Source organism: Trachurus trachurus (assembly GCF_905171665.1).
Source record: "Trachurus trachurus genome assembly, chromosome: 11".
Lineage (NCBI taxonomy): Eukaryota > Metazoa > Chordata > Actinopteri > Carangiformes > Carangidae > Trachurus > Trachurus trachurus.
The window spans coordinates 6,497,908-6,512,657 of NC_139904.1; the positions used below are offsets into that span (position 1 = coordinate 6,497,908).

At 41.6% G+C, this 14,750-nt stretch overlaps 1 protein-coding gene across 1 annotated transcript; it reads left to right on the top strand.

Annotated features, from left to right (window-relative positions):
- Positions 1 to 888: 888 nt before the first annotated feature.
- Positions 889 to 5,570, top strand: LOC310993874 (C-type lectin domain family 4 member E-like; the record flags this gene model as incomplete). The annotated part of the gene is made up of 6 exons (XM_083982357.1): positions 889 to 1,003; positions 1,911 to 1,991; positions 2,691 to 2,855; positions 4,052 to 4,203; positions 5,204 to 5,325; positions 5,420 to 5,570. 6 exons carry the CDS (start codon positions 889 to 891, stop codon positions 5,568 to 5,570), a joined length of 786 nt encoding a protein of 261 aa, XP_083838483.1.
- Positions 5,571 to 14,750: the final 9,180 nt, after the last annotated feature.

The following is a 14,750-nucleotide window of genomic DNA, read 5'->3' on the forward strand; positions in this document are numbered from 1 at the left end:
CTCCTGGTTGCTCCCAGACTTGCCATATAAGTAAGAGAAATATAAAACTATAATATAATATAAATGATGTAATTATGATATAATCTAAATAATGTATCCTGGTTCAGGAGTCAAACGGCCTGAGAAAAGAAGCTCCTCCTGAGTCTATCGTTTTGGTCACCATACTCCTGCCTCAGTTGCTAGAAGCTAATATTATATTTACACTGGCATGTAAAGGTTTGGACACCCCTGGTCAAAATTTCTGTTAATGTGAACAGCTCAGCAAGTGGAAGATGAGATGATCTCCAAAAGGCATAAATGTACAGATGACACATTAACAGAAATTTTGACCATTGGGTGTCCAACTTTTTGCATGATGCCCCTGTACATTATTAGCTTCTTCTTCCCTCCCCTCGGTTTAACTCAGGTACTCTGGGGTTTTACCTGGTGTGGAGTTAAACACCATGTGTGCTCAGTAACTGGTTCAGTTATTGTTTTAGCAGTGGTGATGAGCAATGCAGTACATAACACTCTGTGCAGTATCATGCTTTTTATTCCATTATATGTATTTGACAGGTTTAATGAAATAACAGAGTTCACCGAAGCACATGCTTGTATTGTGCTGGGTTCACTTTGTGCACTAGTGGACTTGTTTACCAGATATGGGAGATTTTAATGAAGCTAATCATGAGTTGTGGATGTGGTTTTTGTTGCTGTTGTGTGCAGAGGCTGCAATGGGTGAGATGAGGAAGAGCAAAACATGTCAACCTTGTGCTCCATCACACAAAGGAGGATCTTCATTGTGGGGCAGCAGCAGGTAGGAGAACTACCGGTAGTGTGGTATCTGATTACAGTAATACTGTGTATGTTTGACCAAGGCTGTGAGAAAGTTCTGTCTGATCCACTGAAATGAGCATTTCCTCAGGATACAAATACCGGCATCGACAAATCTCACCTAAAGAGGATCAGATCAGGGGGATCTGGATCATCATGTCTAATGAAACCACTACATATATAGAGAGAGGTAAGTGGAAAAGTAGAGAGCACTCTATCAGTCTAACTATTGGAACAGGATAATATGTTAACAAATGCTAACAAAAAGTAAAAAATAAAGTATATGTAACAGTAGATGAGCTTGTTTTACCATCCTGGTTGATAAAAGATCTAAACAAACACACAGAGTAGTTCAAAGGTGGATAATGTGTGTGTGTAAAATACACCCTGAGCGCTTGTTCTAACTGGCTGTTTGGTTATCAGACTCACTCCTGCTTTGCATGCAGCTGCAATATAACTGCAGCTTCAACGACACCTTCATGTGAGTTTTTAAAACAACTGATGAGGAGTTGGAGAAACAGCGTTAAACAGCATTTTGCATGAACGCAGTAATTCCTTTCACCAACATTGATGCCTGTTGTTCTTCTATTAGATGACATCATGGACAATGGATCTGCTGCAATGGAAGGAGAGAAACAGGAAACATCTTCACATGACAGTAATTATCACTTCTTTGGCTTTTTATGATTAAAAAAAAGAACGTTACTGACATAGAAACTTCTGTGTATTTAAAAAAAACCTCAAATGTTTGATTTTTCCGCAGTGAAACGACAACATTTCATTGCGGAAAGAGTTTCCCAGTTGCTTAGGCTCATGTACAAACCTGGCAGCAGAGAGGAGGATTGTGCAGTTTTCTCAGAACGGCAGCAAATAAAAATGAAACTATCAGTTTGCCAGGACTCCGTTAGAGGTCAGTGAGACGGGAGAATCATCTGCTCGGTGTTCATCAGCTTCGCCTGCAGAGCCACATGCGAGAGCCAGTGTAACAGTCGTAGTTCACAAATCAGCATGAGCTCGTTGAATAAGAGAATTTCACGCTGCACTCAATGGGATGTCGTTGTTCTCACTTCTGTTTTCTCTCTCTCTCTCTCTCTCAGTCTGGTTCCATCAGCTGAATCATTACTTCTCTCTGCTCTGCTTCCTGCTCACCATCATCACTCTGCTCCTGACTCTCTGCCGTGAGTTCAAACACATCATGGTTAGATTTACTAATGAAATAAAATGTATCTCCTGTTAAAAAAAAGGATTTATGCTGCGTTCAAAACACCTCGGAAGTTGGAAAAAAGCGAGCTCTGAGTTGTCAAAAACGAACTGAACGGCGTGGAACTCAGAAATTACAGGTCGGAAACTCGGGTATCATTCATCGACAATATCAAAACATGGCGGCCCTCGTCTTAAACAGTTAGAATTTAAAATTTTGAAGTTATTTGTTGTGGTTTTAATGCATATTTTTGTGTATTATTGCAGTAGCCTATATGAAAAACGTTTATATTAAGCTGTGATTGTTGTATTGTGTGAAATTGTGGTCCTCGTATGTAACGGAAATAACGTTTAACATTTATCTAGGCTGTAACGTTATATGTGCACTCATCTGCGGTGTCTCCTCTCTCTTCATTTGCCTCCAAAATAAACATAATTTACTGCTGCATATATTTTTTGTATTCAGCGATGAGCCACAATATGCCAAACTTCCTTCGGGTATCCATGTTTTTTCTCTTCCGAGTTCCTGCAGCATGAGTTGGAAATTCACCTCCAAGTTGTTTTGAACGCAGCATTACCCTCTGACTCTCTGCTTCATTTTCTCCCCAACACGTCCATGGGGTCGTGTGCCTGGGATATGATGCGTGTGGTTTTCTGTCGTGTGTTTGATACCTCAGTGGTTCAGGTCACCACGTTGTTCTGGTCCCAGTCGATGCAGCAGGAAACCAAAGTGAGAGACCTGACCATCAGACTGGAGAAGCTCAACCAGTCGTACCAGCTCCTGTTCTCCCAGTATCCTGCTCTGAACCAGTACTGCCCCATCAGCAACGCCTCCACTGGGGGTGAGTGAATTACTGCCGCAACAGAACAGGGAGGGAGGGGAAAACCAAAAACAGTTGTGAGATACGTAACGGTTCAGACTGCAGAGTTTGAAACTCGTCTGCAGATTAAACACAGAGAAATTATTTGCAAAAGCCGTTAGAGGCAGCTGCTCTGCTTTACATGGACCAAGTGATTCACATAGACTGTGTGAACTCTGTGGTTTAGAGGCAGATTAATGATTAATTCTCTGTACTATTGTGTCTGTAACTGACACTGAGCTTTCAATACATCCTCCTCTCACCCCTGAAATACAGTGAGAATGACATAAGTTGTTTATTTAGGTAAAACAACATTGTGTATGATTCATCCAACCATCTTCCTCCGCCTCACCCGGGGCAAGGAGCCAGCCGAGGTGGCTCGGGCATCTGTGTACGATTATATTTGTGTTTAATGGTCAGTAGATTCATTTACAAAGACAACATTACTTTTTTTTAATTTAAGTTTCATACAAAATCATGTACAGAATCATAATCATCATATCTGCTGTTTCATACACAAGGTAACAGTTATGGTACAACAAAGGAGACAGAGATTACAGTGACAAAGAAAAATATAAAATAAAATAGAATAGAATAAAAAAAAAGGGATGGAATAAAATAAATAAAATTATATCAGTATACCCATAGCAGGGCTCCACCTTTTAGTGAATATATGTTTTTGGAGCCTCAGGGAATATGTTATTTGTTCCATTTTCCTTTATTTTTTCAGTCCACATATTGTAAAATAACTTTATTAATCCCCAAAGGGAAATTAATTTGTCTGTCAGCTCATCTACTTTCTGAGTCTCCACCAACATCTCCGGCTCATCGCTCTTGATGGGCAGAGAGTTGATATTTCCCATGAAAACACAACAAAAATAAAGCAAAGGATGAGTAAAAACTGAGAGCTACCGGGCTTTGCTGCTCCCAGTTGAAGCGCATCAATGGAATGAACATTAATTTAACATAATTTAAGTAAAGAAACAATCTTTTAAAAATAACTTCTGGACATTAACTTCCTGTCAGTGTGGTTTGGGAGCAAAAGACAATGATTTAATAATTCATGTATGAAAGGACAAGAAGCAGGCATATTGGGATGTTTTTACAGCTGCTTGGTTTTTTAAATAAAAATGACACGATCAGTCCCACCACATCTTTTTGTCTCTGTCCCGGCTCAGAGCGAGAGTGCAGACCGTGTCCAGCCGGGTGGACGTCTCAGGGAGACAAGTGCTTCCTCTTCACGCAGGACCGAGCCGACTGGATCAGCAGCCAGTACCGATGTATGGCAGCGGGGGGCGCTGTGGCCACGGTCAGGACAGTGGACGAGCAGGTGAACACACACCTGACTGTGTTTGTGTGTATTTTTGTTTGTACATTTAGTCCACAGCACACTGTGTTGAGCTGCTGCTACCGTCTCCTCTGAGTGTGTGTGTTCATTGATGATGTCTTCTTCATCTGGCCTGTTGTAAACATTTAAGATGCTCCGTCTCAGATATCAGCAGTTAGGACACACACACACGCACACACACACACACACACACACACACACACACACACACACCATCAGAGAGAGGAGTTAAAAATAGATTTAAGACCCATGTGAAATATGGACACGTCTGCAGCAGCAGTCGCTTCCTGAGGTCAACTGAGGTTTTATCTTTCACTAGTGTTTTCATGCATGTGCAGCACAGTTTGTTTTCTTGACTTTGCTTCAAACAGAAGTGAAGAACATATATAATAATAAATAATTAATATTTTAAAGGGATAGTTCAACATTTTGGCAAATTGGCCCATTGCCATAATCCCTGTAGTCATAGCAGTAGGTTACCTTTAGTTGTCGGTTCAAGCTATTTTTAGAACGGCGGAGCAGAGCCGATTTCTTGGTTTCCCTCATCAAATACCCAATCCAACAACTCCAAAACGCTCTGGTGGACAAGTTGTGACCTGCACATTCACCACGCTATGAAATAATAACAGAATGTTATGAGACAGAGTTGTTTTAGAGGTAAATTCATGCAAAATCGCTGATGCACGTTGCCTTCAGGGACAGTTTTTCAGCAAGCAGTCGTGGTGAATGTGCAGGTCACAACTTGTCCACCAGAGCGTTTTGGAGTTGTTGGATTGTGTATTTGATGAGTTTGATGAGGGAAACCAAGAAATCCCATGAGCCTCCATAGCGTAGCTCTGAGCAGCTCGCGGCTCGGCTCAGCCGTTCTAAAAACAGCTTGCACCGACAAATAAAGGTAACGAACCTACTGCTATGACTATTGGGATTATGGCAATGGGCCAATTTGCCAAAATGTTGAACTATCCCTTTAAACATTTCTCAGCTGTTTCTGTGGAGAACAGCCCAGAGTCTGAGTCAGGGAGACTCGTACTGGCTCGGCCTGAGGAGCAGCACCGACGGCGGCTGGAAGTGGAGCGACGGCTCCCCGGCGGAGAAGGGACCACAGTGAGCGTGAAGACAACATCACACTTATTTACATACGGCAGACCAGTGGTCGGTTGCCATGATAACGGGTTGAATAAACATCTCCCTGCTACAGGTTTTGGATTCGGGAGCGTGAGGCAGCGGACGGCAAGCAGCTGTGTGGTCGGCTCGGCCCAGTGGACGACTACAAGAGGAGCTGGTTCACCTCCGGCTGCTCCACCCAGCTGAGGAGGATCTGTGAGAGGAGACAGGCGGCTCTGCAGTGACGGGAGGCCAGAGGAGAACAAAGGAAGTACAGCAGATGGTTCATGTAAATAAAAGCCTGTGTAGCTGTTGATTTAAATGTATCAACTATAGCAATAAAAGTTGAAATAACTCTTTTTATATTCATTATTCATTTTTGGTCCTTTTTCATTGTTTTATTTTAAAGGGGAACTATGCAAGTCCAGTTGCTTTTTTGCTGTTTTGCTAACCCTCCTCTCGGCCATGTGCATTTGTTTACAACATGCCGGCAAGAAATCAATCAGTGTTATGACATGTATATTTGTGTAGTCTTATCTGTCATTAACAAGAGATTACAGGTTACGGGGTGCGTTTGTGTCATGGTGCGGCAGAGACGAGAGCTGGGACACCGGGGCGGAGGCTCTGATCTTACAAGGTTGGTTTTCAGGCAGAGAGCCTCCATTCTCCCTGTAACAAGTTAAGCCACTTATTAAATCATCACAACTACTCCTAAAATGTTTAATTAAGGTAAAAATGTAGCATAGTTAAGCTACAAATCCTTCATAGTTCCTCTTTAGAACACATCTGGCAGACGTCAAACTCAATCACCACCAAAACTCTGTGAAGTTAAGTCACTTTTGTACATTAAAAACACAGTTAAACTTGTGTCCCTGAACATGCCTCAACATCACAATAAATTAATCTGACAGGAATATAAGTAAATACATAAATCCTAAAACTACATTAAACTCCTGAGGTGATATGTTGTGAGTTGTGTTGTTGCACCTGCTCCATGTGTCCAGCAGGTGGCATTGTTGGCTCTTCATATCCCTCAGCAGCCTGGGATCTGTTTCCCGTCATGCCCTGTGCGAGTGAGCAGCAGCACTTCAAACCTGCTGCTCTTCAGATCAGAGGACGGACGGTGTTTGAGAATATAGTGGAGTTATAGTGTGAAAGGATTTTCATAATGATACACAACTTTGATCACAGTTGAGGATGATGATTTGCCTCTGTTATGAGAGTGTTGTTTCCTTATAGCAGGTGTTTTTATTTTAATTCAGAGCTGAATATTATTGTGTTTTTCTTCCTGACACTCACTGTGATTGACACACAGACAGATAACTGAGCCCAATCAGACCAACTGATGGTTTTACAGTCGAGTTCAAAACACAATTATCCAAAGATTATTGAACCGTAGCAATTTTAGGGTTCATTAAATAGTGTATCTGATGATAATACACTGTGTTGTAATGGAGATCCATTATCTTGCTACTTATTCAGCTGAAACAATATCAGGAAGACTGTTTTTGGTGATATGGTTTCAGTTTCTGCTGCCTCTGTTTTCTATCAATGAATCGAATGAGAAAACAATCAAATTAACTGCATCAAAATCAAAATGATCATTTGTTGCATGTGATGTCGCCTGTTGTTTGTTCTCTGCAGGTGAAGATGTTCATCCACCAAACACCACCCAGACCCACACAGGGCTATCTGGGTAAATACAGTTTACTCCACTATACTGTACAGTGTGTGATTCTTCAGGTTGTGTTCAAACCTGAAGGCTTGTTAATGAAAAAGTCTGTGTGTTTTGCATTTGTGTGTGTGTCAGACCAACCCTCGGCCGTGTCTTTGTATCCTCTCAGGCTGAATCCTGCTCTTCAAACCAATGCAGGTCAAGAAGGCTGCAGGTAACATCTTCATCAACTTTCCCTCTCAGCTTAATATCGATATTGTTCTGCATCACTGGAAAAAGCATAAATCATAAATTAATCAGCTGTGTTGAAAATTGGTTCATTGTTTTAGCTTCTCCTGCAGCACTGTGGGCAAACTGGATCAAAACTTCTCTTCCTCTCCTTTATCTTGAAAGGAAATCGTCTCATCATGAGCCCACGCTGATGTTCAGGAGTCATGTCACTGACACAGTATTTGAATTTCATGTTTTCATCAGAAAACAGGAAGGAAAAGAAATCAAACCTGTTCAAATGTTGGATAAATAAACATGTGAAATGTTGGAAAATAGCTACATAAATGTACAAAAAAAGAGTTAATGACAATCAAGTCGGTTTATTTATTGACTAGTAGTGTGTAAGTAGTGATGAAATTATAAGGAGTAAGTGGAAATATCAAAAATATTTTATGTGCTCACTAGCAAATGCATTAAACTAGAAGTCAAAACAGAACCAAAACATAAAAGGAGGAAGAAACCACCATGTGTTTTATGTTGTTTGGGAACAGGTTGATGTAGATTTGTGTGTTTGAGCTGAAACATTTACATCACGAGTGCAGAGTTTTTATAAAATCATCAGGGCAGAACAGAAATATGGAAATTAAATCTCATTGCATCATTTTACACGAAGCTGTGACGCAGCTTAACCAGCTGACGTTTGTTGTTGTTTCTGTGTCACGAGCGGATCATGACACTGTGGTGACTGCAGTGTGTGTGTGTGTGTGTGACGTGTTGTATGATGTATGTGGGTTTCCTTCACAGTGTTGTAACTTGTAACAGTGTCTGATCATGTGTTAGTCTATAAACTGTCTTTGGAGGGAGGAAGAAAAAAAAAGAGTCATCCTTTCTACAACTGGAGCATCATCTGAGCCGAACCGCATGACCCGTTGCCCCAGTAACGGGAGGCGTTGCATCAGCAACCGCAGCATCAGCACCAGCACCAGCATCAGTCACCCAGCTGCTTCTGTCAAGGTCGCCAGCGAGAGAGAGGCATCATGGGAAGCCGAGGAGGACACCAGAGAGAGGAGGGGAGGGAGGGAGGGAGGGGAGGGGAGGGGTCTGCTACAGTCATCCCGTCACGACCCTCTCCCCCCCCCCCCCCCCCTCGCTCTCTCTCTTTGCGCATGCGCTCTCAGCTACCGAGGCGCTGCAGCCACAATAGAGGACTCGCGCTCCTCTCGCCTCCTCGCGGGATGCGGTGGTGACGATGATGATGATGATGATGATGCACATGCACAAGACGAGTCGCGTTTTTCTGCACGTATACGAGCGTAGAGGGGGCGGGGCCACGTCACGACATCCCGGCGTCCCAGTTTTTCATAGGTTGATGGAGGAGACGAGAGAATAAAATAAATATTAAACAACTCGGATACGTGCGGCTCCGCGCGCAGCCGGTGGGACAGACCGAGTATCTATAGGAGGAAGAAGAGGAGAGGAAGAAGAAGAGGAGGAGGAGGAAGAAGCTCTGCCGCAAACAGCCGAGGGTCGACTTTGTCCGCGAGTCACGACAGGTGAGTGTCACGCGCTCATCCGGGATGCGCTGTGGTGGATTTGGGTTGTTTTTTTTGTTTCTAGGGAGAAATCCTGCAGTTTGACCGAGACCAGAAACAGAGGAGGAGACAAAACATCTAAAACCATCAGCTCATCTCCTGTGTGTGCTCTCTGTAATACATATTATTGATTATTGGTGATTGGTTTGGTTGTTGGTGGTGATGGGGTAGCAGCGGCCGTGCCCTGGCAGAGGCAGAGCCGGCTGGTACCACGGACAGCGCCTATGTGCTCAGTCAGGTCTGTTCCTTTTCCTGCAGCTTTCAGCGCCGGCGGGCGGGGACCTCAGTGCGAAGCTTCTCGGCACCACCTGAAGATCTCAGCTCCGACTCAGACTGAAGCCTAGTAGCTACACACGGGGTGATCTGAGAAGATGGAAGGACAAGTAAGTGTTATTTAAATAAGATAGATATGAAAATGCCCATGAAGAGAAGAGATGGTTGGGTGGTGGCTGTGATGATCATCTGCACAGGAGTTGACTTGACGTTGTGTTTTCTGAGTGATGCATGTGCAGTGAGTTTCTATATAAAGTCGCTGTGTCTGAGGCTGAGCCGTGTGGGCGGTGTGGGCCTGTGTATGGATGTCATAATAACTCCATGAGTCACGCATGAGCACTGCAGATGTGTGAGTGTGTGTGTGTGGAGCGCTAGAGACACATCTACTACTGTGTGCATGTTTGTGGTGGTTTACAGCGCTGGATTTAGTGTGTGAAGTCATTTCTCCTGAGAGCAGGCAGGGTTTATAGGTTGTGATCTGGATTTATAATAAGGATGGGGATGAAAAGGTGGAAGTCTGAAGATGAAGCAATGCCACGTTTTGTGAGTATGACACAAGAAAGAAAATTGTTGGGTAACACTTTACAATTAGGGTCCCTTAATTAACGTTAGTTAATACATTTTTAATCATTAATTAACTGTTTACAGATATATTAACAATCATTATTATGTATTACTTAGGATTAGGAAACACATTAATTGATGTGGCCTATTAGTAAGCAGTTAATTAATGTTTACCTCTCAAAGTTAGTTAATAAATTATTATGTAATTATAAAAGTTGAATAATGTAATTAGTTATCATTATGTATACATTACTCAGCATTAAATAACACATTAGTTAAATGCTTAATAATGTACTAACTAACGGTAATTAAGGGACCCTTATTGTAAAGTGTTACCAATTTGAGTGAAACACCGATTGAAATTGATTCCAGGTTAGAAAACAAAAACCTTAATGCTCCTGAGGAAACACACACTCATCGCTGCTGCTGCTGCTTTTAGTTCGCTGCCACATGTTTGCTTAATGGACCTGTAGGAAATGAGGGAAATCATTAACCCGCAGAGCAGGAACAGAAGGATATTAAATTATGGGGTGTGTTGTTTTTTTTGTTTTTTGTTTTTTCCAGAATACATGTAAACACCTGGAATCCATCATCACAGGTTTATCACATCAATAATGGCTTAAAAGATCAGATACAGGAAACAGAAACAACATCAATGCTACTGATGATGTCGCTGCTCCGAGTCACGATGGTTTTAGAGTTTAGCAGTATAGCAGTACATTTTGGAAAGAACTTGAGAACTATATGTTATGTAAAACAAAACATAAAATCAACATTGAGGGGAAGAACATTATTACTTATTTTGAATTCAAAGAAAAGAAACTATGTACTATAGTAAACCTTTATATTTTATTGGGGAAATTTCATATCCATCAATGCAAATTTCAGAATTCTTCACCATCATTTAAATTGTTTTTGATTGAAGTTGATTATTGTTTTAAGTCTCTTAAGTTAATTAAAAATAAGAAATGTATATCAATGAACATACATTCAGAAATGTTCAACCAATAATGTGTCACAACAATTATAATTACAATTCTCATGGGATACGAGGTCTGTCACCAAAATGTATTTTCTTTTATTGTTAATTTGATTGTTTTCTCTTTTGCTTAACTTTTGTTACATAATAACTTTACTGTACTGTTACTATTGTATGGAAACGTTAGCTGGAATGACTGAATTGTTTGTTGTTGCTACAACTTTTAATAAAGTTGGGGGAAAAAATAGATACATTGTAGTTTTCAAAGAAAAGAAGGTTTTTTTTAATTGTTCATCACGTTTCACCCAGAAACTTTTGGTTTTGTTTCGACTGTTGGGTGAAGTCTGTGAACCAATCAGGGAACAAGTTGAGCTTCATAGTGAACAAAGAAGAACCTGTTGACAAACTGAGTCGCGTGTGTGTGTGTTTGTGTGTGTGACCTTGGGTGTGTGTTTTAGCAGCTCAGATGTGTGTGTGTGTGTATGTGTGTGTGTCCTCAGGTCTGGGTGTGTCCCTGAAGGACTTCCTGTCAGTTGCTCGTGCCAGATATCGACGAGCTTGTTACCAATAACCAGCTGCTAATGTTGTGGAATCGATCGGCCAAACAGATCAATACGTTCATCCTTCTTCCTATAGCTTCACTGGCACGACACACACACACTGGCAACAGCTGGATCAGGGCAGATGTAGGTCAGACTTATATATCAGTGTGTGTGTGTGTGTTGCAGTCAGTGTATGAGCAAACTGGCTGCGTGTGTGTGCAATGTGCATAAGTGCTTTGGCTACTTTCAGCCAGTGTCAATAAAACTGTCACCTCCAGGCTGTTGCCATAGAGATGAAGGAAGGAAGGAGGGGAAGGAGGGATGTGTGGACACTCCAGGCCAATGGAAGCAAATATTTTCTTTTCTAAAATGAGCAAAGAAAGAGGAAGAGGAAAAAGATGAGTGGAGAGTCAGAATGAGTCACCGCCATCGCCATCATCGTCGCCATACTTTCACTTGTCACACACCTGTACAGATGTGTGTGAGTGTCGCTCTACAAGAGCAAAAACAACAAACCAATCTGGCTCGTTTTGTCGACTCGTAGGCGGGCGTTGTTTTTGTCAGCGTGCAGGCATCATGGCACCGGTCGCCCTAGCAACGAGGCATCTGTTCTCATCCCATCATGCTTAATTGTACACAATGGCTCATGAAACAGTCATATTGTGTTGTAAAAGTCAAGTCACTTTTCTGGTATGGTACATAAAATATTGAAAATGAAATCAGATCAAGTCAGAGGAGTCAGGTGGAGCTGAGTGATGCAAAAAAAAAAAAAAGATAAAACATTTTATCCCCAAAGAAATTTAAGTCCAAAGCAACTGGACTTGGTTATTTGTCTAGGAAGACGTTTCACCTCTCATCCAAGAGGCTTCATCAGTTCATGTACGCATCTGACCAAGTTGGTTTCAACTTTGTTAGTGCCCTATTGTGTTATAATGACAGTCGTTGGAGTCACAGGAGGCCATTTGTGAACAGTTGTTTTTCTTTGAGGTTAGATTGTTGAATCTCCTGGGAAGGGATGAAAGGGCAGCATTGTAAATTGGAGATAGGTGGTGTCTCAGACCTCCTCCCCTGTTGAGGGATGGTTTCTCTACTTTTACATATGGCTTCTTTAACTCCTCTTTCAAACCATCTGTCCTCTCTGTCCAGGATGTGAACATTGTGTGAGTTAGCTCTCCTGTGTTGGGCCATGCGTTTATGCAGTGGTTGTTTTGTTTCTCCAATGTAGAGATCTTTGCATTCCTCGTTGCATTGGACAGCATAAACCAGATTGCTTTTGCGGGTGTGTGGTGTTCTGTCCTTGGTATGTACTAGTCTCTGTGTGTGTTACTGGGTTTGAAATACACAGGGATACAGTGTTTGTTGATAAAACATTTTAGGATTCAAGAAAAAAAGTGACTTGTGAGCAAAATTAGTAAACTGGTCAATAACCTGAGTCATTAACATGTGATGATGAGTGTTGGACTTCAGGACTAAATGTCAGAGTGTAACTGAAGATCAGCTGCATCAGTGTTCGACCTACACAGTCTTTTTTGTTATTGATCCTCATCTGAGACGTTTTGGGATTCGTCATGTGACCAGTCGTTTCTACTGAGTCACTGTGACTTGACAAAAAAAAAAGAGTCGGATACAGTGAGAAAGAGGAAGGTGAACTTCAAGTGTGTGTGTGGGTGTGTGTGTGTGTTAGCTGCAGCAGCACTAGGCGCTCAGGGCTCTTGTCTTTCTGTCTCGGTTAATTAACTTTTCGTTTAAGTGACGATGATGATTTCAGACGGGTGACGAAGGATCAGTTCCCTCCTGTCTGAGCGGTTTCAGTTTTAGACGCTAAAACGATGCTCAAGGAAACTCAGCGCACGTTCAAAAACCACAACTTCAGTGTTGTGAAACTGATCGTGCTTCATCTCATTGATAAATATTCCTCTTTTTTTTCTTTTACCCGGAAGTCAAAACTGTGTCAAAGAGGCTGCATTGATTTGGTTTTGTTTTGTTTGTTTGTTCACTCATAACTTCCTGGAGTAAAAGTTAGAGACTGAAACTAGACAAGCTGTTTTACACGTCTTCAATCTGATAAAATACAGAAACAAACAAACAAAAAAGACAAATATTGTGCAGAAACCAGAAAGTAAAAACACAACGGCTCCATCTGAGTGGAAGCTGTTGACAGAGACGCTTCAACTTGAGACGGCAGCTGATGGATTTCCACTTTCCAGCAATCGATTCAAACTAAGGGGTCGAAAGTTAATTATATTATATTAAAAGTTAAACTTTGCACTCACCACACATCCAAAACAAAATCACATTTGACTTCCCTTCTAAAATGCATTGTATACTGCATCATGATTGCATAAGCCAATTTCAACTCCACCTGTGGCTCATCATTTAACATTTATAACATTCAGATACACTGACATGGTCAAACATCGTAGCTTTTGAGATTAAAATTGTAAAAATTGAAAAAGAAAATATACCAACGTTTTTTAAAGACAAACGCTGAATTCTAGTTTCCATTTTAAAACGCTGAGAAACAACAACAAGTGCGATCAAACCCTCTGAGCGTCACACCGGAGGAGAAACAGTGGTTTTCAATCAGCGCGGGTCCATCAGATTATCGACCGCTCTTAAATGTCACCCAAATCCTCGGGGAATGTATGCAAACTGAAAAGAGCAGATCTCATTAACTCTGAAAGGCTGGAAAACATCCTGGTTTGACTGAGGGAGGAAGAAATGACTTTAATGAATGACGAATGAAAGTGGAAACGCTGTCTCATTACATTTATGTGCATTTACAATACTGAATTTGCGTGTATCTGTATTTCTTGAGAAATATATTCTCCACAAAAGTAAGAAAAAGGGACTTATAAATGCATTAAATAGTGCAGTTTTAAAGAAATCACTCCCAATAGGTTTAATTTTCTGCAGTATTTTGTGATAGCAAATAAAATCTGTTGTTTTAAATGAAAAAAGTAGTTTTTTCAGCCACACATCAGTAGGTTTGTGTATAAGCAGCAACTTGTCTTTTTAATCCTGTTAAATTCCAATTATTATTTGTATTTTTTATTCTATCTAAGATCGATCCAGACTTCATTCAACCTATTTATCCTATTCAGGGTCATAGGGAGTTGGAGTTCACTCGGGACAATCACAAGTCCATCACAAAGAGAAATCAGAGAAAGTCACAGTTCATCAATCGCCTCTTAATTGATCCCAACATAAGAGATTCGGGTCAGTCGGGGTCACAGCAGGAGAAACTAGGCCATTGTGTCTTTGCCTCTGCTGATCTTTGTGTTTCCAGCTCACATGCAGTGGTAAAGAGAGTCGGTGCTGACGAAGCAGAACGCGCTGCTGTTACATGAGACGCTGCTGTGGAGACCTGGACGGGCCTCAGGTGATCCACTGCCCTTGGTGCAACGACAACAAACACAGCGAGGTCGGACAATATTAGCAAAGACTGCACTTATTCAGTCAGATGGAGGGAGGGGGCGCTGGCTGCCCGGGACCAATCAGAGGAGGAGACAGGGACACGGACAGGAAATGATATAAAGGTCACAGCGGATTATTCAAAACGGAGATTTGAAACTGCTGCGTCTGCTGAG